This window comes from Euleptes europaea, chromosome 14, assembly GCF_029931775.1.
Source record: "Euleptes europaea isolate rEulEur1 chromosome 14, rEulEur1.hap1, whole genome shotgun sequence".
Lineage (NCBI taxonomy): Eukaryota > Metazoa > Chordata > Lepidosauria > Squamata > Sphaerodactylidae > Euleptes > Euleptes europaea.
The window spans coordinates 38,389,980-38,411,701 of NC_079325.1; the positions used below are offsets into that span (position 1 = coordinate 38,389,980).

The following is a 21,722-nucleotide window of genomic DNA, read 5'->3' on the forward strand; positions in this document are numbered from 1 at the left end:
GAGCTATGCAACATTTGAAAAGCGACAAAAGAACAGAGTGAGCATGTACAGAGTGCTTTGCCCCTTGCCCGGTAACCACAAGTTCTCTTATCGCTTTTCAAATGTTGCATAGCTCCTAGCTATTTTAAGCAACAGCAGCCACACTAGCAGCAGGGATGAATAGCCTCAGCTGCCCTCCGTTAAGGCTGAGCGGCAGGCAGCAATGCAACCGGTGCTGCAGCGACGGGACGAGAAAAAGCGGCCGGTGGGACATTCCTACCGGCCTGGCAGCCGCACCCTTGGGTGGGGAAAGCGAAAGCAAGCGGTGAGATCACTGGCGCTTGTAGGAGGGGGGCACGAGGGTGGCACCGAGGCGAGGCAGCTCCGGCCGGGCCCTCCCACAGGCGGGTCCCGAAGCGGATCGGCCAGGAGTCGCCCCCCAAAGTCCCGCCGAGCGGCTGCCGTCGACTCTTGGCGGACCCCCGACGGCTGGCCGGCTGGCTGGCTGGCCGCCCGGGCTGCTGCGCGGCGAGATCGGGCGGGCTGGGCGGAACGCGCCGGACTCGAGGTGAGTGTTCCGCTCCCCCGCGCTCGGGGAGCAGCCCCGACGGGACGCGCCCGCGATGCTCGGCCGGGGGGGGCAGGCGGGACCCCGGTTGGCTCCCTTCCACGAGGCTCGCCTTCCGAAGCGGGGAGGCCGAGGGGTGGGAGGCCGGCCGGCCGGCCTGGCAGAGGCGTCCAGCGGGGGAACCCCAGGCCGGAGGTGGGGTAGGGTTGCCAACCTCCAGGTAACAGCAGACGATCTCCTGCTGTTGCGACTGATCTCCACCCGATACGGATCAGCTCCCCTGGAGAAAAGAGCAAGGCCGTTTATTCATGGGAGGTTTCGCCTTGGATTTGCTGCTCTGTAGATGCATATTTTCCCCATCCAAATTCTCAAAAACTCTGCATGGGGGCTTATTTTGGAGTTTTGAGAACTCAGGTGGGGAAAATGTGCATCTAGAGAGAGGCAAATCCAAGGCAAAACCTCCCATGTATAAATGGCCCAAGAGTCCATTAGCACCTTAAAGACTAACAAAAATATTTTCTGGCCGGGGATGAGCTTTTGTGAGCCACAGCTCACTTCTTCAGAGCAAGAGTCCAGTAGCACCTTAAAGACTAAAAAATATGTTCTGGCCTGGTATGAGCTTTTGTGAGCCACAGCTCACTTCTTCAGAGCAAGAGCCCGGTAGCACCTTAAAGACTAACAAAAATATTTTCTGGCCGGGGATGAGCTTTCGTGAGCCACAGCTCACTTCTTCAGATACAGCTGGAATGTGAATCCATCTGTCTTTAAGTAGAAGAGAGTGAATTCAGACAAACATTAGTATGTAAATGTTAACAGTATGTACATGTGAATAGCAGGCGCGATGGGATGAGGTGTGGTGTGCAGAAGAGCCTGTGATGTCCAGGGGAGAGATGGGTGTGGAGAAATCAGCATTGGTAATTTGGAGAAAATGGCTGCGTTTGCCATTGGACTCTATGGCATCGAAGTCCCTCCCCTCTCCAAACCCTGCCCTCCTCAGGCTCCGTCCCCAAAACCTCCCGCCGAGGGCGAAGAGGGACCTGGCAACCCTAAGGTGGGACTTTCAAACAGGCGCGCTGGAGTGTGAAACCCCATAGTCCTAAATGGGTGGAGGCAGGGCTGGTGCTACCCTTAGGCGAATTAGGCGGTCACCTAGGGCGCAGACCTCAAAGGGGTGAAGAACTGACCCCAGGGGCAATTTTTTTGTAAACAAATTGGCAGTTTCAAGTTTTGTGTTTTTATTTTTTTCTACGAGACATTTGCTTTTGAAAATTGGTTTGCCATGGGGGTGCATAGGGTTGCCAGGTCCCTCTTTGCCACCTGCGGCAGGTTTTTGGGGCGGGGTTTGGGGAGGGACTTCAATGCCATAAAGTCCGATGGCCAAAGCAGCCATTTTCTCCAAGTGAACTGATCTCTATCGGCTGGAGATCAGTTGTAATAGCAGGAGATCTCTAGCTACTACCTGGAGGTTGGCAACCCAAGGGGTGCAAGTAGTTAGCCTTGCCTAGGGCGCAAAAAAGCCTGGCACCGGCCCTGTGTGGAGGGTATCTATACAGTAGCCAGCATTTGGTTCCGGTACCTCGTAGTAATGCTCGTGCCTCTTGATGATGAACTGGGCAAAAGGGGTGCTACTTCTCCCCACCCATCATTTCCAGGACAAACTGCGCCTTCCAACACTATGCTTCCCAAAATGTCCCAGGCCAGAAGCCCGGTCCTTCACAAGTGGTCTCCCTCATGCCAAAAAGGATTTCACTTGCTTTTTGTAATTTCTCAAGAGGCACAACTTCTTTCTCAAGAGACACCTGCCCTGAGGAGTTTACAAGGCCAAATGTCCAGTCTTTACTAGGGACTGTTAAGGAAAGGATTGGAGCTAAGGATGTGTGTGCATGTCGATGGATCTCTGATTTTTTAATTATTGCCCTGGGCATTTACTAGGATAAGGTTGCCACTTCTTAAAGAAGAAGAGTTGGTTTTTATATGCCGATTTCCCCCCCTACCTTTTTAAAGAGAATCAAACGGGCTTACAACCTCGTTCCCTTCCTCTCTCCACAACATACACCTTGCGAGGTAGGCGAGGCAGAGAGAGTTCAGAGAGAACTGTGACTAGCCCAAGGTCACCAGCAGGCTTCATGTGGAGGAGTGGGGGATCAAACCCAGTTCACCAGATTAGAGTTCTTCACTCTTAACCACTACAACAATCTGACCTCGCTCCTGTGTTATGAACAAAAATGTAGCTACTGCAGCAATTTGAGGCATGGAAACATGTGACGGGGGAGTTTTGCCAGCTGAATTTCCACCCATTCCAGAGGCAGTTAACAAGCCCCCCCCCCAATCCAAAAAAACAGGTGTTGGTTTTACCTCCCTTTCCTGCTCCCCCTACATTCCATGCCTATCTGGAGTGCTTTTCAAATTCCACACTGTTATCAAAGGCCTGGGGGGGGAGATATTTGCTTGCAGAAAAACCTAGAAATATTGGTTTTGGAAGCGTGCCCAAGGACTGGAGCCCTGCAGCTAAAGAACTGGCTGGTTATTTTGAATCAAACATGCAGAATGGAACCCACCTCGTTTTCCCATTCAAGTTGGCGTTTCTCAACCCGTCTCTGTAGCTGTGCCTTTCAACCAGGGCATGAACTGGAAAAATCAGCAGGTGAAACGTTTTGCAGTACAAAGGTTAGGTCCTGCTAATGAAAGTCATAAAAAGACAGAAGAAAGGAATCTTCACACAATGCATAATGGGCTTGTGGAACTCACTGTCACATGATGCAGGGGCGGCTTCTAGCTTGGATAGCTTTAAAAGAGGATTCAAGGAGGAAGAGGAGGAGAGGTCTACTAATGGCTATATGGTAGCCATGATGGCTCAGTGGAACTTCCATGTTCAGAGGCAGTCCACTTCTGGATGCCAGTTGCTGGGGCCAAGGGGAGGCTTTGGCCTCTGTGCCCTGCTTGTAGGCTTTTTGGGAACATCTGTCCAGCTTCTACAGGGAAGAGTACGCTGGACTAAACAAATCTGGTCTGATCTATCAGGGCTTTTCTGATGTTTTTAGTGCCTGTATCAGTCTACTTCTAAAGGCACAAGAGTAGGTCAGGCTGTTTTTTTTCTGATCGCTTGGCAACTCTCCCTCTTCCTACCCCTCATCGGTGTTGCTTGGTCTGTCTGTGTGAGGGTCTCCATCTGTCTCCTCTCTCCTTGAATTGGACATTCCCACCTCAAAAGTGATACTTCCACCCCCAGCGGTTACAGGCTGTTACCACCAATTTCCCTAGACAATGCTTTCCAGATTACTGTAGGCCAGCAGCCTAAGGTTGCCAGCTGTTCACTGGCAGAGCTCTTGTGCTTTTAACAGCTGTGCCTGTAAAGCCCTTGTGCCTTTAACAGCTGTGCAGCAACTGGGATATGAAATATGTTTGGCTTTTCCTGGCACAGACAAACAGAAATGGAGAAAGGATAATCTGTTGACATTCTGTAATGCCTGTGGAAATGGTGGTTTCTGATTAAAGAAGAAGAGGAGTTGGTTTTTATATGCCAATTTTCGGTACCTTTTAAGGAGAATCAAACCAGCTTACAATCTCCTTCCCTTCCTCTCCCCACAACAGACACCTTGTGAGATAGGTGGGGCTGAGAGAGTTCGGAGAGAACTGTGACTAGCCCAAGGTCACCCTGCTGGCTTCATGTGGAGGAGTGGGGAAACCAACCCGGTTCACCAGCTTAGGGTCCACCACTCATGTGGAGGGGTGGGGAATCAAATCTGGCTCTCCCGACTAAAGTCCACCGCTCTTAACCACTACACCATGCTGGCTGTCAGTGTATAGCCTGCCTCAGGGGAAGGGCAGGGCAAAAAATTGAAATGCTAAAAAGAAAAAGGCAGACTCCACAAGGTTGTGGGGATCTAGTTGAGTAGTTAAAGGAATGGGTCTTGGGTACAAATGTCACCTCAGTTTAGAATGTAAAGGGTGACTGCTGTTTTTCAGCCATGGCCACATTATTTTATTATTTTATTTATTTAAAATGTTTCTTAGCTGTCTTTCTACCTTAAAGGAACTCAAGGTGGCTTACCATGTAAATAGTAATGAAACCCAATAAAATACATATGTCGGCAGTGTGGAGATAGTATCAGCCTACGTTATAAGGCTCTCATAAGGATTAGAACAGGCTTTGAACAGTTGCTGCACAAAATTGCTAAACACCTGCTGGAACAGAATGAGCTGCTTACACATGTTACTGCAAGAGGAGATAGTAATTACCTCTCAGGGAATTACTCAGGCATTCTCCGTTTTCTCTCCTCGCTGCACAAATGACATGAAATGCTTTGCGCTCTCTGGAAAAAACGTTATAGTACATACTAAAAATATGAGAAAAAAATTAGTGCAAAGGACTGTCAAATGTGGAAAGGGAATGATAGTAACATTTAAAACCCTTCTCTTCTAGGACTGGGGTGGTCAGCTGATGCTTTGATAAGTTAGTGGAAGAAGCAGTTCTGAACTGGTACACGTGCCTCCAAAAGAGGCGCACTCTTTTGGTACCACAATCTTCTCTGACATTGCCGGGAGCCGCAGAAGACTTAGTCTTTGGTATCCTTTGGCGAGTACCTGGAGGGGAGGCCTTGCCCTACCTCAGAGGAGCTATGGATCGTGGGGTCGTCGTCGAAAACCCCTATGCCAGTGTGAACATCCCCCGAACGCAACTGAAGGACGGTTTCCTGAAGTACTATTTGGGTGATGACCTGACCCCGGACACTGTCTTCTTCAATCCCAGCACGCTGCCTACTTATGCAGTGACCCAGGAGAAAGAGAATGGCGTGAGCCAGCAGATGGCCTATACTGGGTGGGACAGTCAGAAAATCCAGACCCACGAGACGTGGGCCAGGCCCTATAATCCCTATGCCAGTCTCAAGATGCCCAATGGAAGCTCTTCGGAACCATTCCACTGGAAGAGTCAAGAGGTAGCGATGACAGGGGGCAGCGACGGGGGGTGCTGCTGCTGCTGCCAGAAGTGTTGCCCTTGCTGCCGGAAATGCTGTTGCGTCATTTCCTGATTCTTCCACATTCACCGCCCCTTTACAGCTGGCAGTGCTGCTGAATGCTGGCAGTGCTGCTGAATACAGTGCTGCTGTAGCATTTGCACTTTATCTTGTAGTAATTTGATGTAAAGTTACTGCTTACAGACCCAATGCCAGTCTATTGCCATTTCCTGTGAGTTGGTATAAGAAACAGTGGAGAAAATCAAAGGAAGACTTAATTTGTTGTCCTCCTGGGCACAAACGGTTGTCAAGGGTGCCCTTTTCCAAGGGAGGGTACAGGTTGAGTACATATCCAAACATACAAAAATGTAATATCTAAACAGTACTGTTAAAAAGAGGTATCATTAAAAACCATAGATAAAATTTTTGCCATGGCGAGGGTTACATTTGGATCAGTATCAGCCAATAACTTTGCAACTATATCTTGATTTAGGGCAGGTCCCCACGTCTGAATGTGTATTGTGGTCCATTTGTCTTTGGCGAGATCATGCTTTTTACAATCTACATACAGGTTGAGTGTCCCTTATCCGGACTGCTTGGGATCAGAAGTGGTCCATATTTCGGATCCGTATTTTGGATTTTTTTGGAATTTTTACATATATATAATGAGATATCTTGGGGATGGGACCCAAGTCTAAACACAAAATTCATTTACGGTATGTTTTATATAAACTTTGTACACATAGCCTGAATTTAATTTTAAACAATATTTTTAATAATTTTGTGTACATTGAACTGTCAATGGCACTGCTGAGGGGCTGTGAGTAATGCCTGCATGTCGGTTCAAAAGGTCAGGTTTTTGGTTCAGTCTGGATATCGGATGTTCGTATAAGGGATACTCAACCTGTACTTTGCAGTGCCGTTCTCAATGCAAGGGCACAGCTCTTTCTCGAGGCGAGGAGCCTCCTGTGCTCAAGTAGTTGAGGCAGGTAACTGAATGGGGTACTGAAACTAATTGGGGAGTAAACTGCTGTTCCATTGGGGCAAAGCAATTGGGACACACAGAAGCTGCCATTTTGAAAAGGGGCAAAAATCATGAAAAAGGGTAAAAATAATGAAATATCAGTACACATGCACAGCCTGAATCAGCTACATTATCATGTGTGGGAGGAATTGTTGTTTTTATGGTTTGGTTTTATTTTTTTCTTTAGATTCTCTGGAGGCTCCAAGTTAGAACCAGCCCTGGGGCAAATGTGCGAGAAGACTTTGCCCCCTGCCTGTCCTTGCAGGGCCTATTCGACCACTACATTGGCATCTGAGCTGCTGACTGGCACAGTGGAGAATGGCAGGGGAGGTGGGCAGGTTCGCCTTGGCACCGCTGGGCGGTTGCTGATTGAATAGCAGCTTCCCATTTTAAATTGTGTTCTCTTATTAGTCCTTTTCAGACATTCAGTTTTGGCACTTCAGCCACATGTTAGTGAGAGTGCGCACTATGTCCAGTCCTCCCAGTAGACACACTCACCATTTATGTGAATGGGGCAACGTGGATATTCTCCATGTGTGTACACTTTAGGACCACGTGAAGAAGAAGAAGAGTTGGTTTTTATATGCCGACTTTCTCTACCAGTTAATTCACAGTGGGTAGCCGTGTTAGTCTGTCTGCAGTAGTAGAAAAGGGCAAGAGTCCAGTTAAGGGAGACTCAAACCGGCTCACAACCACCTTCCCTTCCCCTCCCCACAACAGACACCCTGTGAGGTAGGTGGGGCTGAGAGAGCTCTAACAGAGCTGTAACTTGCCCAAGGTCACCCAGCTGGCTTCGCGTGCAGGAGTGGGGAAACCAGCCGGGTTCACCCGATTAGCCTCCGCCGCTCATGTAGAGGAGAGGGGAATCCAGCCCGGTTCCCCAGATCAGGCTCCACCACTCCAAATCACCGCTCTTAACCACTACACCACGCTAGCTCTCTCAAAAATCTGCGTTCTCTCAAAAATCTGGGGTTCAATTAATGCATACCAATCCTGTACCCAGATGGAAAACACACACAATGCTCCATTCACACTAAATGGCGACTGTGTGTTGGGAGAACTGTGTGTAGAGTGCACTCCTGTTAGGCAGAGTTGGAGGGCCAACATCAGACATCTGAAAAGGCCTATTCTCCTGCCTCTTGGCAGAGCCAGGACATGAGACTGAGGGGATTGGGAGAGTTGGCTGCATCAGGCATTTTGAAAAATGCTGGTCATTGCCTGAGTAGATTGAATAAATACTTGCAGGAGTGAGAGACAAATGAGATATTTCTCGGTTTGGGGGAGAAGGAGGAATTGGGAGGAAATGAATGTGTTTTTTTTTAAAGATGATGGGGGGACTTGGGAGGGGAATGAATGTTTTTGGATTTGGCATTTAAGGGGTCCAGACCCCACTTCTGCCTTGAATGGGGCAACAACCCTAGGGCAAGGGAGAGATGGATCCCGCTGAATCGCCTTCCTTTGGAAGAAGAGATGGCAACATGCTTTCCTCTGTCAGGGTGGGCCTTGGAAAAACCAAAAGTTTTCTCTGGCTTCCCCCCACCCTCTTTTCTTGCTGTTCACCTGAGGGACTTGCCCTGTAGCAAGGGGCCCTGGTTTCTCTGCGTCCGAAGAAGGTTTTCTGCTCCTTCCTTAGCTTAACTGAAATTACTTGAAACATGGGTTTGCGGCCAAAGGTTGCTACATGGATGTCTCTGAGTTTTGACTCACCGCTTTGGTACCAAACTGGACATGCAGAAAGCAGTTCTTGTCAAACCAGATTTGCTGTGCTGCAGAGCCTCCTTGGCACCGTCTGCGTTTCAATTCCCCTGCGTGGACATGGCTGCTCCTCCACCACAACCCTCATCTGGCATTCTAAGCTGTTTGAAAGAGGGGGGCGCCCTCCGTTGCCCTGGAAAATGCTAGAATTGGGGTGGAGGTGGGGTTATTTGGTCTAGTTTCCTGTGGGGCTGCTGCAGCCCAGCGGCCCAGCTTTGCCGGAAAAAGGATGCTGTTATCAAAGAAAGAGACCGCGCTGATCCTCATGGTTGACTGAACTGTATACACTTCTGGCTCGTAATAAATCAGAAGGAGAATATATTAATTGTGCGAGTGTGGTTTTTTTTTAACTCTTGCAATTTGAAGGCAATCTTGTTATTTGTAAATAGCCTCGTTGCTGTATAAGTGGTACGGCACAGGCCTCAGTTTGCAAGACCTGAGCAAGGCTGTTAATGATAGGATGTTTTGGAGGACATTGATTCATAGGGTCGCCATGAGTCGGAAGCGACTTGATGGCACTTTAATGCGCACACATTTGTCATGTTCACCTCGGTTGGGGGGATGGGTTGCAGCATTTGCTGCAGAAGGAGAGAGGTGGAATTAACAGCTCTCCTCTGGTCTTTGCAGCCTGACTTTCCAGTGCAGATTCAATGCAGGCAAACGGATCAGCGTGGAAATGGTCAAGCTTCTGAATTGCACAGCAGTCATCTTCATTTTGCCTCAGTGTGTTGTAACGGAGATCCCTAAGGCTGCCTGGTGTAGCAATCCCAAATAGGATGGAGCATACACGTACACAGCTTCTGGGAGACCAGATCAGTTCCACCTCCTGCATAAGGCTGATGCTTTGGGTGGAGCAGTGCGAAGAGACTGCTTTGCATGGGTCACCAGAAATAAATATGCCATTTGTCAATAGACACTGATGGTTGCTGTCGGCTCATAGGTAAAGGAATTAATTGGCCGGGGACGAGAACAAGCTCTTCTAAGAAAGACACCTTTAGGATCGACGCTGGGTCTTTCCAGCAATGTCAGCCTGGAGTCCTAAATGTGAATAGGACACTCGGAAGGATTCACTGGGTTTAATTTCCTCCATTGACAAGTAAAGAGGGACTGTGTGGCTCAACATTAGGGTATTGTCTTTGCATACAGCAAACCCCAACTTCATCTCCGGTAAGTAGTAGTAGTAGTAGTAGTAGAAGAAGAAGAGTTGGTTTTTATATGCCGACTTTCTCTATCACTTAAAGGAGACTCAAACAGGCTTACAATCACCTTCCCTTCCCCTCCCCACAACAGACACCCTGTGAGGTGGGTGGGGCTGAGAGAGTTCTATTAGAGTTGTGACTTGCCCAAGGACACCCAGCTGGCTTCATGTGGAGGAATGGGGGAATCAAGCCTGGTTCTCCAGATCAGAGTCCACCACTCCAAACCACCGCTCTTAACCACTACACCACGCTGGCTCCACTACACCACTCTGGGCAGACCTTCCTCTGCCCAAGACTGTGGAGAGCTGCCAGTTGTCTAGTAGACATTACTGAGCTAGATGGTCCAGTGGTCTTAACTCTGATTGGTGGTAGAAACTGCCATCAAGTCACAGCTGACTTATTGCAACCTCATAGGGTTTTCAAGGCAAGAGATGTTGAGAGGTAGTTTGCCATTGCCTGCCTCTGTGTCACAACCCTGCACTTCCTTGGTGTTTCCCATCCAAATACCACGCCGACCCTGCTTAGCTTCCGAAATCTGATGAGATTGGGCTAGCCTGAGCCATCCAGGTCAGGGCCTTGCTCTGATTAAGCAGCACCATATGTTCAAGTGCTGATTTTGTTAGGACTGCCAACTGGAAAACAGAAAAAAACAAACATGACCTGCCTTGTTTCTTGTGCCTCTGTCAGCAGCTCAAAATGAAAAAAAATTCAAAGAAAAGCTTTTCATGACACAGAGAGATATGATTGCATGTTAATGTGTATTAATGTAGTTAGTGTTTGTTAACCGCACAGCGGTTGGCAACTCAGATCCATCTGGGAAGCTCTGATCAAGACTCTCAAATGTCATTGTGATTGTGAAGGAAACCAACCAAATGCATCAAGTTGCCAAGTGGAGACCTGCTGTGACTTTTATGAGTTACAGGGAAAGGAGAAATTTGCCAGGTGGCCCTTTTCCTCATTACATTGCTGCAGTTTCACCAGTTACTACATCTACTGGCATTTCCGTTTTATAAAGGGGCAGGAGCCCTCTCTACTTCTGGATGTGGAAACTTTTAAGTAGAGAAAAGAAGAAAAATACCCAGAAAAGTGCCATCAAGATGCCAAATGTGGTAAAGACTACAGTAGTAGGTATCAGTTCAATATAAAATTGTACCCTGGTCCTTGTATTGGAAAAGAGATGGTGCATCTATTAAATGGGAACATTTTCCTATAAGTGTTTAGATTTATTGCTCCATCTCAACAAGAAGAGTATGCCATCGACTCACAACCAACTCATGGCCACCCCATCCATGGGACATTCCAGGCAAGAGACGAGCATAGGAGGTTTGCCATTGCCTTCCTCTGGGTAGCAACCCTGGACTTCCTTGGTGGTCTCCCATCCAAGTACTTAGCTTCCAAGCTCTAATGAGCTCGGGCTAAACTGGGTTATTCCATCTCAAACATAGTAATTAAAAGCACAGAACCTCATAAAGACCATGTCTCCAGGGCTGGCCTAATCATGAAGGAAACTCAGGCACCCTCTTCCTAGAGGCTCTTCAGAGAAAGTACCTGTGCTTTTGGAGGAAACTGGCAGAGGTAACTGATCACTCGCCCTGAGCCTGGCTTGTTGGGGATGAGGACGGGCTATAAATGTGAAAATAAATAAATAAATAAATCATCTCCTTGGATGGCTGATATCCCTGGGAGGCATTTGCAGAGCCTGCTGATCTTCACCTAGGCACCTGGGGTGTAAAAGGGAAGAAGCAAGGAAATAAGAGGGGCTAACAAATAAAAAATAAAAGAACATTTTGGTTGACTGATGATCATTTAATTTGAGGGGATAAGCCTATGGAGGGGAGAGTGTTAGTTCAACTAAAGTCAGCAAAAGACATGGGCTAGATGTGACTTTTGCACAGTAGAAGCCCCCTACCCCTATATCAAGCCTTCCTTGAACCCAGTATCCTTCTGGGGGTGCCACCTCCAAAATCCATATTCCTTTAATAGTTTTGTAAGGGGCCACAACTGCTTCCAGTCCCAGCTATAGATGTGTGAATTGTCACCACCACCACCCCTCCCTGAGATTCTGTTTTGGCATGTCTTGAAACATCTTTGACATTTTGACAAAAGATATCCCCCCTTATACACTTTGGCAAGGGTGCTCCAGATGGCCCAACTGTGGCCTTTGTAAGGGCAGAAAAACGGGATACAGATTTTGTAAAGAAATAAAAAAACTGTCCTCATTTACTCAAGACAGTCCCAATTTTCCAGTGTACTTCCATGCAAGCATTCACACACAGTGAGAGACAAACATCCCAAGGCACCATTTCCCTTTCATCACCACCCCCTCCCAATAATCACCTATAACTGTTACTATGTTTGAGATTCGAGTCTAGTAGCACCTTAGCAACCAACAAGATTTTTGGGATATAAGCTTTTGAGACTCAAAAGCTTATACGCTGAAAATCTTGATGGTCTCTAAGGTGCTACTGCTCTCGAATCTAATTGTTCTACCGAAGACCAACACAGTGACCCTCTGAAACTATGTCTGAGATATAATTATTTACAAATTATACTGCTAAATAGTCCTTTTAATATCTTCACTTTGTTTTTGTTAAAGGAAACTAGAAGGGTCAGTGTACAAGCATCCCTTGTTCCAGAAGGCAGTACAAAGTAAACAGTTGTGTATGCAGACAGAATCACACCCCGGCCCATGTTTTCTCAGTCATCTGCCCAATTTAACGGGATCCTGGGTTGTTGTTTTTTCCCTGACAGGTTGCCCCTGCATTTCTGCCCAGCAGAAAAAAGGTGAGGAATGTGGTTTGTCTGGTCCTACGTGCCCAAATGCTCTCTGTTCCTTGAGGATGCAATTCTGAAGGTGGGCTGGGTAGCCTTCTCCTGCATGTGAGGCTGGGACCTGCATGCCCTGAAGGGTCACTGCTTGAGCGGTGCAGACAGTCATGTATGTTGTGTTCTTCTGGGTCTCCTTAATGCATAGAACCATGTATTTCCTCTTCATCTTCTGGAAAAGGTGACTGACTATATGTGGAAAAGATTAAACTGGAAAGTAAATTTTATACCTTCTTTCCCATTTTGAAAGAAGTGCCTCAAAAATTATTTCAGTTTATGGTCGATGGTTTTAGGCTGCTTCCACACTGAGGTTTTGAACCATGTTCCCCCCAAACGGCAGCTTCCTTACCCTACCTTTTGGCTTCTGCACAGCGTCATTATACAATTGTCGACCTTCTGGGTTTTCCCCTGATTCACTGCACATTTTCCAAGATGTGCTTTGGTATAGTCTTTCTTGAAAGATCGTATTCAAAGTGTGGTGTGGACAGGAAAGTGCAGATTTTCGGACTTCCCCATCCTTATCCGGTAACATTTTCCCCCAGTCCCTTTGTACTCACCATTTCCCTTCCTGCCAATGGTGGGCTTTTTGCTGGATTTAAAAATCAGTAGTACATACATTACCATAATATGGTAACACTAGCATGATGTATTTACTCAATTTTAGTTCTAAATAGTACACCATCTACCAATTTTTAAAAAGCTGGCTGGGTGGGGTATAGTGGGCATCAGAAGATACCATGAAGAATATCAGTGAGGACTACCCAGTGAGGCAGTGCCTCTGGATTTGTAGTGGAATGAGAGCACAATGAGGAATGTGGAAGCAAACTTGTCTGGTCCCCCTGATCCCCAATCCCCATGTTTTTCTGTAATTTTGTATTTTTAAAACATGTTTTATCCCACCCATTAAGGAGCTCAGGATAACATGCATGGTTCTCTCCCTTTTATCCTCCTAACAACCCTGTGAGGTAGGTTAGGTTGAGAGAGAATGACTGGCTCAAATTTGGCACAATCACTGTAGCACCACACTTGTTCAGATTATTAGCAACTCTTCTTTAAAATTATTGTGTACAGTGCCTGTATTTCATGATGTCCTTATTTCTTAAGCACTTCAATATAATTAGGTGCTAAAGAAATAAGGACATTATGAAATAATAATCTGTGTTATTCTGTTTGTGTTATCTGTTCTGACTGACAGCAGTTCTCCTGGTCTCGAGCAGGGAAATATCTTTCCCAGTATCTGGTAGCTGAAATCCTTTTAACTCACAAGGGATTGAACTGGGGACCTCCCACCTGCAAAACATATGCTCTATCCCTCAGTTGTGGACTAGTCTATATACTCAATTTTCCTTTAAATATCACTAAGAGCGGGACAATAAATACAACACAAATGAATCCTTGCAAACCTTAACAATTGGCAAAATTGGGAAATGTTGCCAATCAAATTTTAAACTTGGAATTTCAAATCCAAAATGTACGTTTGCATTTTGACTGATTCCCCACCCCCATTCAAGAGCTTGGCATCTCTTGGTTATTTGGCTTTGGAATAATGTTGTGAAGATTTCTTTTTAAGCCCCTTGCAATTTTGCATAGCACTAAACATATTGCTTATGTTGCCTATCTCTGGTCTTCAACTGGTGGTGCTCAATCTGACATAAGGCAGGTAGTATTAGTAGCAAAATTGTCAGGGTGGGGTGGGGCGAATGATAGAAAGAGAAAGGATAGATTAACCAAGGTAGAAATCATAGATAAAATGGAGGTGCATTATGTTAGTTTAGTAGATCCTTTCTGGATCTCCAGTTTCTGATACAGCTACTTTAACTGCTGAGGAGGCAAGCTGGTTTTCTATTTAAACATGTAAGCAGAAAAGCAGTGTGGCTTTTCTGCTTATTGCAGATACCTGAAAGAAACGTCTGGCTTTTTCACATTTCCCCCTATCATTTTCATGATGGTCTTAGGGTCATGAAAGTGGACTGGATTCATTGGTGGCAAAATTGGGGGGCTTCACAGTTTGCACACCTCAGAAACTGAGATGTCGACAACCGATAACAACTGCTCCACACATATTACAAAGTCTACAGCAGTTTGTAATCTGCCCATGTACTCTACAGATGTATCCCTGTTTTGCTATCAAGGCTTCCACCAAAGGAATTCTGTGAACGGTTGTTCTGTGAACTAGTTAGTTTGCAGAGGTTATGAGGCATCAAACTGCAGAAGAGGAGATAAATTGAATATCTATTGTGTTTTGATCCTGCTCTTTCTCCAAGGAGCTGTGTGGCATTCTCCCATCCTCCAGTTTTTGTCACAACTATCCTGTGAGGTAGGTCAGGTTGAGGTAAAGTGTTGGCTCATGGTTACTCTGAGACTATTTATGCAGGGTCGATTTTGATACTCGCTCAAAGCTGCTTTTTAAAATCTGCCCTTTAAAATTACTATTCACCGTCCTGATGCAAGAGGAGAAAGTCAAACAAATTCCACCCCCCTTACTTGCCTGCTCTTTTGTTCCTTTATTTGGATAGCCATTAGCAATGGTTGTTTGCATAGCTAAGCTGCGGCTGTGATTTTTCAATGGGAGCAAATACAAAAGGGGCGTCAAAGGGGGCTCTTCAGAAATGCGAAGCAAGTATGCACCAGCTGACTGGAATGAAGGTTCAGCATGAAGAAATAAAAAAAATATGCGGGGCACTTCAGCCTGGAATGCGCTGCTAATTATCAAGCATAAACGGCCTGAGCTTCATGGTAGAGAGATGATCAGGGTCTCCTCATTCCTAGTCTGACACTCTACAATACCATACTGGTTTTCTGAGTATTTATTTATTCAAAAGATTTCTACCCCACCGCTCACCCAAAAGCTTTCAGAGCAACTTTCGGATAAAAGCCACATAACATCCCAAAGTCAAACAATTCAATAAATAGTAAACACGTTAAAATATTAAAACAGTGAACAGTGTATTAATTTTCTAACTACATTCAATAAAACCAATATACATCACATAGAGGAGGAGAGTTAATTATTACACAAAAATGAAACTCACAAGTTTGAGTGAACAGAAAAGTCCCAGACTTCAGTGCTCAGGTGCCAGGTAGATATCTGCAGGGATATCCACACAAAAAAGGCTCTATCCTAGGTAGCTACCCACCTCACCTTTGATGGAGCGAGCAGCCAAAGCAGGTCTCCGCAGAGGGCTTGGTTCTTAGGCAGGCTAAGTTAGGAGTACGCGATGGATTGATGGGACAGCAGGAGAACAGGGAAGTAAAGACTGGCTAAGTAGCCACATGTGTTATGCAGTGAAGAGCTATCAAAGTGTCCAGAATCTTAGGCTTATGGTACGGTCCTGGCAGAAGCCCAAAGGCTAATTCTTCTTGCTGTTGACTCATTTCACTAATGAGATCCAAGGAGGGGAGGGGATGTGGCTGTGGTTCAGTGGCAGAGCCTCTGCTTGGCATGCAGAAGGTCCCAGGTTCAATCCTCGGCACCTCCAGTTAAAGGGACTAGGCAAGTAGGTGATGTGAAAGACCTCTGCCTGAGACCCCGGAGAGCTGCTGCGGGTCTGAGTAGACAATACTGACTGATGGACTGAGGGTCTGATTCAGTATAAGGCAGCTTCATATGTTCATGTGAGCTGCCATAGAGATTAATATTAAGCTTTCCCCCAGAAGACAGGCAGGCAGAGAGCAGGTGATTGTATTTCGGAAGCTATTGTCAGCCGGGGCAACAGTAACTCTATCTTGCTAGGCTGGCTTCCTCGTGGCAGATACAACTGTGTCTGTAATGTGAACCTCCTATAATTACCGGAGTGGGAAGGCTTATGAGAGATGCGTCAAAGCGCCACAGGGAGGCCATCAGCGCAAGCTTGCTGGTCACGAGGGAATCCTGGCTCTAAAACCCTGAACTGGACGATTTTTTTGGCCTCGAGACAGTGAAGATGCAGCAGCAGCCGGAAAGGTAAGTTTTCTCCTGTGTGGTATTTGGATGCAGGTTGTTAAGGCAGACAGACCGGGTTAAAAAAAACAAAGCAGGGACCTGGGAGAACAGGTGCCCCAAACACGCTAGCTTGGAGCTGAGGTGTCCCCTTACTTGTTGACAGTAATGGAGACTGTGGCTCTCTCTGTTTTTTTATTGGCCACTTAAGGTAAGGTTTGCAGGAGCTGATGTTGTAGCATAACTGTTTTACATATTAATGCCCCCTTAATATTGTTGCAAATCCTACAGGCAGCCCTTAATCCCAGAGGTGTGTGGCCGGCTGATCTTCAAAATGCTGGACTTTATTGGTCTGATTCAGCCAGGCAATTTTTAATCTAATGAAGCCTGCAAAGATGAGCTGCTGGATCAGGGTCACAGCCCCTGTGAGATCACAATGGGTTAGCTTTGCTAAACACAAGCTCTTAAGCAGCCCAGATCTGAGGTTCTGCACACAGGCCATGCTTGCTACATTGCCAGAAAGCGAAACGGGATATACAGATTACTCTGAATGATAAAAGACTTAAATCTAATGGAACTACCAAGGCAGTTCAGCTGTGTGAATCATATTAGTGTTTTAAGTTTTAATTTGGGAACGTCTGTATAATTATTTTAAAATATCTACTCTGGTTTTCAAGTTTTTTTCATGATGGGTCAGGTCCTGGGGTCAGGTCCATTTTCATGATGGATCAGGTCCAGAACTAGGGTTGACAACCTCCAGGTACTAGCTGGAGACCTCCTGCTATTACAACTGATCTCCAGACAATAGAGATCAGTTCACCTGGATAAAATGGGCGCTTTGGCAATTGAATATGGCATTGAAGTCCCTCCTCTCCCCAAATCCCACCCTCCTCAGGCTGCACCCCCAAAACCTCCCGCTGGTGGCAAAGAGTCACCTGGCAGCCCTAACCAGAACTGATGCAATAATGCCATGTGGACATGGTCGATTGGGATCCAGTCTTACATTGTATTCAGGATGTCCGAGAGCTGACAGAAATTTCTCACTATTACAGCCATTTGCTTATGATGCTGCACTGATCAGCAACTCTCTTTGTTTTTCTGCCCACCAGGATGTCTCAGGCGCCAGAGGCTGAAAGCAGTGAGATGGCAGAGCTCGGGCCAGAGGCCCAGTCCCTCATCCCAAGCTGCAGCAGTCATAAAATCGACTGTATCATCTGCTATTGCTCCTACGACCTGTCAGCTCACCTGCCTCGCCGCCTCTACTGCGGCCACACGTTCTGTCAGACCTGCATCAGGCGCCTGAACACGGTGGCTAATGAGCAGTGGTGGATTCCGTGTCCGCAGTGCCGCCAAAACACGCCCACCCCTCGTGGAGGAGTGACCATGCTTGATTTGGACTTGACAGCCTTCTTAGCAGTCAAGTCTGAGAAGGAGCATCCTCGAGGGGTGGGAAAGACAGTTTCTGAGCAGGTGTCAAAAGTATCTGCTAAGGAGAAGCCAATCACGCAGCAGCCCATGGGCCTTTGCCAGGAGACACTGCCACAGCCATACTTTCCACAGAATAACTGCTGTGGCCACTGCCTTTGCTGTGTTACCACAGCTGCTTTTCAGGGTTGACGGGGTTTTTGATATGGGGAGTAGGGGCTGGCCCCCATAGAGCTTAGAACTAGGGCCATTTGAGGTCTGTAAACAAAGCCTGTTGGCAAGCTTGGCCTTTTTCAGCCTTCTTGCAGGAAATCCCTTGCCTTGATTGGTTCCCAACCCCATCTCCTGATTGGCTGAGAGCTGAATATAAACTTTCATGGGTCCGGTCAAATTACATTCATGAATCGCTCATTGGCGATGACAGCCAGTAGCTTACAAGTATGCCAATGTTCTGTTAGGCCAGTCATCTTCAACCCATTGTCTGTCCTTCTGTGGTCTTATGGATGTTGGCATTGGTTATTGCCCATTTTATCCACATAACTTATCTAATCTTCAACTAGATAATGAATCCCATAATTACAATGGACAGTGAGACACTGATGTCTGCAGGGGAAATACCTTGTTATGGGCCTAGTTACTTCAAGTTATGCAACATGTTCCAACCTCTGATATGACATTAATATTGACACGGAGATTTTTGGGTGGAGGGGAACAAGGATGAAAAGAATAGGTTGGCCTTTGCAGCTTCTTTTGCTGCCTGAGGTGGTCCCAAAGTTCTGTGTTTTTTGATACTACTACATTTATGCCCTGCCAGGTATACATCCATTTATGTTCTGCTAAAACGAAGGGGTGTGTGTGTGTGTACAAAATTTGAAAGGGGAGGAAATAAACCTTGTAATGAGTTGTGAAATATGTCCATGTGTAAAACCAGAAAGGGGGAGAAACAAATATAAGAAACGCTCTCCATTTTGAGAAGTCTGTTGAATAGTTGGCCATGTACATAATCACAATGTAGAGAAAATGTTAATATAGGAGGCAGCTGCTTGGTACTGGAAGTTCAATTTTGGCTGAACTACGTGCATGTTTCTTTCATTTCCTCACGTCATTCCACTTTGATTTTAGAACTGGGCAAGTTAAACCAATTAATCCCAACCTAAAACATTTGAAAGACTTCACTTATTCAGTCAAGTAGCATATGACACATGTAATCAACCACCAAAAATGCATAATATGCATACATGTCGAGTCCTAACACTTCAGTTCAAGATGTCTTGATTCATTGTTACTGTTTTTCTTAATTAAATATGCATGCATGCTTTTGCAAATGTGTTTTATATGTGCATTTCAGAGTTTGTAAATTTGTCTGGTCATAGTAAACTTTTGTCTACTTAAAACATGGAAATAGGTACACTGTCTATATGGACCAAACACAGGGTTGCCAGTGTGGGGGAAGAAGCTACTTGTGGTGAAGGGAAAGGAAACTGAAGTATTATTTCGTACTCCACATTTTCTTAAAAGTCTAAACCCTCCTAGGTTTTTATGTAGCAATAAAGCCTTGATTGATGTTTGGTGGTTGCTCAGGCCATTCGAATTTGTGTTACAGACTCACACCTCACTCCTGTGTGTGAAGACTGAAAGGAGGTTGCACTTGGCCAGAGGCAGCAATTTGGGGGTCAGGGCTGTTAGGAGAAGGTTGCTAAGTGCAGTTCCAAGCTAGAAGAAACCACTACGACTTGCAGGCAACATCTTCCAGCTAACAGGTTATGAATAACCTCATTGACCTGCAGTTTCTTCATCAGTTCAATAGCCCAAGTTTTGCCTTGGGCTGGATTTCTCTTGGCTGGTTTTTTTTTTTTTTTAATAGTGTTGGTGCTGAGACATAAAACTGCCTGTTGACACAGGAGCTCTATCTTTTAATCTCAGACGTACATGGGCAATATACCATCAATCATCAATACAGCATGATCAAATGTGTGTGGTGTTTTACAGAGTATGAGAAAACAAGTCTTTGTCCCGAGGAGCTTACAATCTGAAACCTGACACGAAGGTAGGTGGTGGAATAAACAGGGAAATAACAGTGGTCTGTGGTGACATTTGTACATAACTGGAGGCTCTGTGGTGTTTTATTAGAATGTCTTGGAAACCAGTGGTAGATTCTTGCACCAATAGCAAGATCTAGGATTAAGTCTGCATAGCCGATACCTCCAGATAGCAATAAAAATTGCTGGATTGCCTTCTGTTTAGTATTGTAATTCATCATTAAGAAATGACAGGAATTCTGTTGACCTGGGAACAGTGCCATCTTTATATATACATCTAAGACTGCTATCACAGGGCAACATAACATCGCTCTTGTCACTCTTGTTCCTCTTGACGCAAGCTGGTTTTCAACCCATCCAAGTGAGTAAACACAGCCATTGTTAACAGGTTTTTCTGGGCACATTTTGTATCTTTTTCCAATTCAAGTGCCTTATTGTCAAAAGAGAAAGGAGCACTTTCTTTTGTGTAAGTTCTGCAAACATCCCAGAATATGGCCTCTGTCAACTAGGTGAGGCATCAACTGTAAAAACATTAAGAAAAAAAAGTTTTCATTAAAGAGGTCTTGAAACTAAACAGGTACAACTTTCTCTGTAACTGACAGCCAGTTTGATGTGGTGGATTAATGTGTCAAACTATGACTGTAAACCTGGGCTGAAATCCCTACTCAGCTATGAGGATCAAAGAGAGACTTTGGCCAGTTACTCTCCTAGCTCACCTCACAGAACTGTTGTGATGATAAAATGTAGGGAGAGATCTTGAACTCTTTGGAGGGAGGCTGTGATAAAAATCTAATAGATAAATCATCAGGTTTTTCTGCAGGAAACAGCCTCACCTCTTGGTTTCTACCTATTACGCCAGTGTAAAAGGAACAGACTCCCTTAGCCATTTTTAAAGTGGCAATGGTCAAGGTTAAAAATGGATCCTTCTTATCTGGCATGACCCCATTTAATATTAGTAGTTGCAAATTACTTGGTTGTCCATCTTAAATAGCATGGACAAAATGCCTTTTTCTCTTTAAAAAGAAAAAAAAAGATGATATAAAATGTAAGGAGATAATAAACATATTTATCTCCTTTATTTATAGGGTTGCCAACCTCCAGGTAATAGCAGAAGATCTCCTGCTATTACAACTGATCTCCAGCTGACAGAGATCAGTTCACCTGGAGAAAATGTCTGTGGCCATTGGACTCTATGGCATTGAAGTCCCTTCCCTCCCCAAACCCCACCCTCCTCAGGCTCTGCCCCCAAAACCTCCCACCGATGGCAAAGAGGGACCTGGCAAACTGTCAGCTAGGCTGTCGACCCCGGATACAAACAAGATGGTTTCCCCCACGGACAAAATGGAGTTTTTGTGCACTCCGCTCCCCCCCATTTGCACCCGGTCTCCTGCCCGAGATCTGCACCTCTATGGACACCCGCCCGAGTAATCGCTGATCTGATACCGGGTCCCGCAAAACAAAGCCGGGAGCTTGGGAAGATCAGCCAGTTAATGCATGCGTTTATTTCCTGTATGTGTGGTCTTAAGTCTTTACCGGTAGTTAACTTCTGTATTGTTTCTTTGTTTCTAAAACCTAATCAACCCCATTGTTTTTACCCTATATATGTACCGATATTTCCCCATGCCTGTATTCTAGCCTTAAGTTTCTATGACTTGCTGAACTCGCCGACTTTCTGAATAAAACTTTTAACTCGCTGAATCGTCTGGAGTGAAGTCCCTTATACCAGGAACGCAACGTGTTGCTGAAGCCTGACAGCAACCCTATTTATTTAAAATATTTGATCTACTTTTCTTCAGTAACAAACTCATGATGGGTTTGGTTTTATGTCCTGGCAACCAACTAATGATGAAATTTTGGCTAACCTGTACAATTCTGGCCAGTTGACAACCTTATGGCAGAAACTGAAAAAAATTCAACTCTCCCCAGAACTACAAGCACCATGAGAGGGGAAAGCCCACACCTATTTAATATTTCTTCTTGTCCTTGCAGCTGAAAAAAACAGTGAAGGCCCCCCCCCCACAAAAGTAGCAACT

At 45.8% G+C, this 21,722-nt stretch overlaps 2 protein-coding genes across 2 annotated transcripts; both read left to right on the forward strand.

Moving 5' to 3' along the window:
- The first annotated feature begins 5,123 nt into the window (after positions 1-5,123).
- CYSRT1 (cysteine rich tail 1) lies at positions 5,124-5,577 on the forward strand. Its single transcript, XM_056860960.1, has one exon. It carries the CDS (start codon positions 5,167-5,169, stop codon positions 5,575-5,577), a length of 411 nt encoding a protein of 136 aa, XP_056716938.1. The 5' UTR covers positions 5,124-5,166.
- Positions 5,578-16,229: 10,652 nt separating this feature from the next.
- Positions 16,230-17,842, forward strand: RNF224 (ring finger protein 224). The gene is made up of 2 exons (XM_056860954.1): positions 16,230-16,249; positions 17,335-17,842. The coding sequence occupies exons 1-2, from the start codon at positions 16,230-16,232 to the stop codon at positions 17,840-17,842; spliced, it is 528 nt and encodes a 175-aa protein (XP_056716932.1).
- Positions 17,843-21,722: the final 3,880 nt, after the last annotated feature.

What these genes read in the sequence shown, in the direction of transcription:
- RNF224 (XM_056860954.1), top strand. Translation starts at nt 16,230, where the DNA reads ATGCAGCAGCAGCCGGAAAG. An exon ending in ATGCAGCAGCAGCCGGAAAG is followed by an intron (nt 16,250 to 17,334) that starts GTAAGTTTTCTC and finishes TCTGCCCACCAG; the next exon opens with GATGTCTCAGGCGCCAGAGG.
- CYSRT1 (XM_056860960.1), top strand. Translation starts at nt 5,167, where the DNA reads ATGGATCGTGGGGTCGTCGTCGAAAACCCCTATGCCAGTGTGAACATC.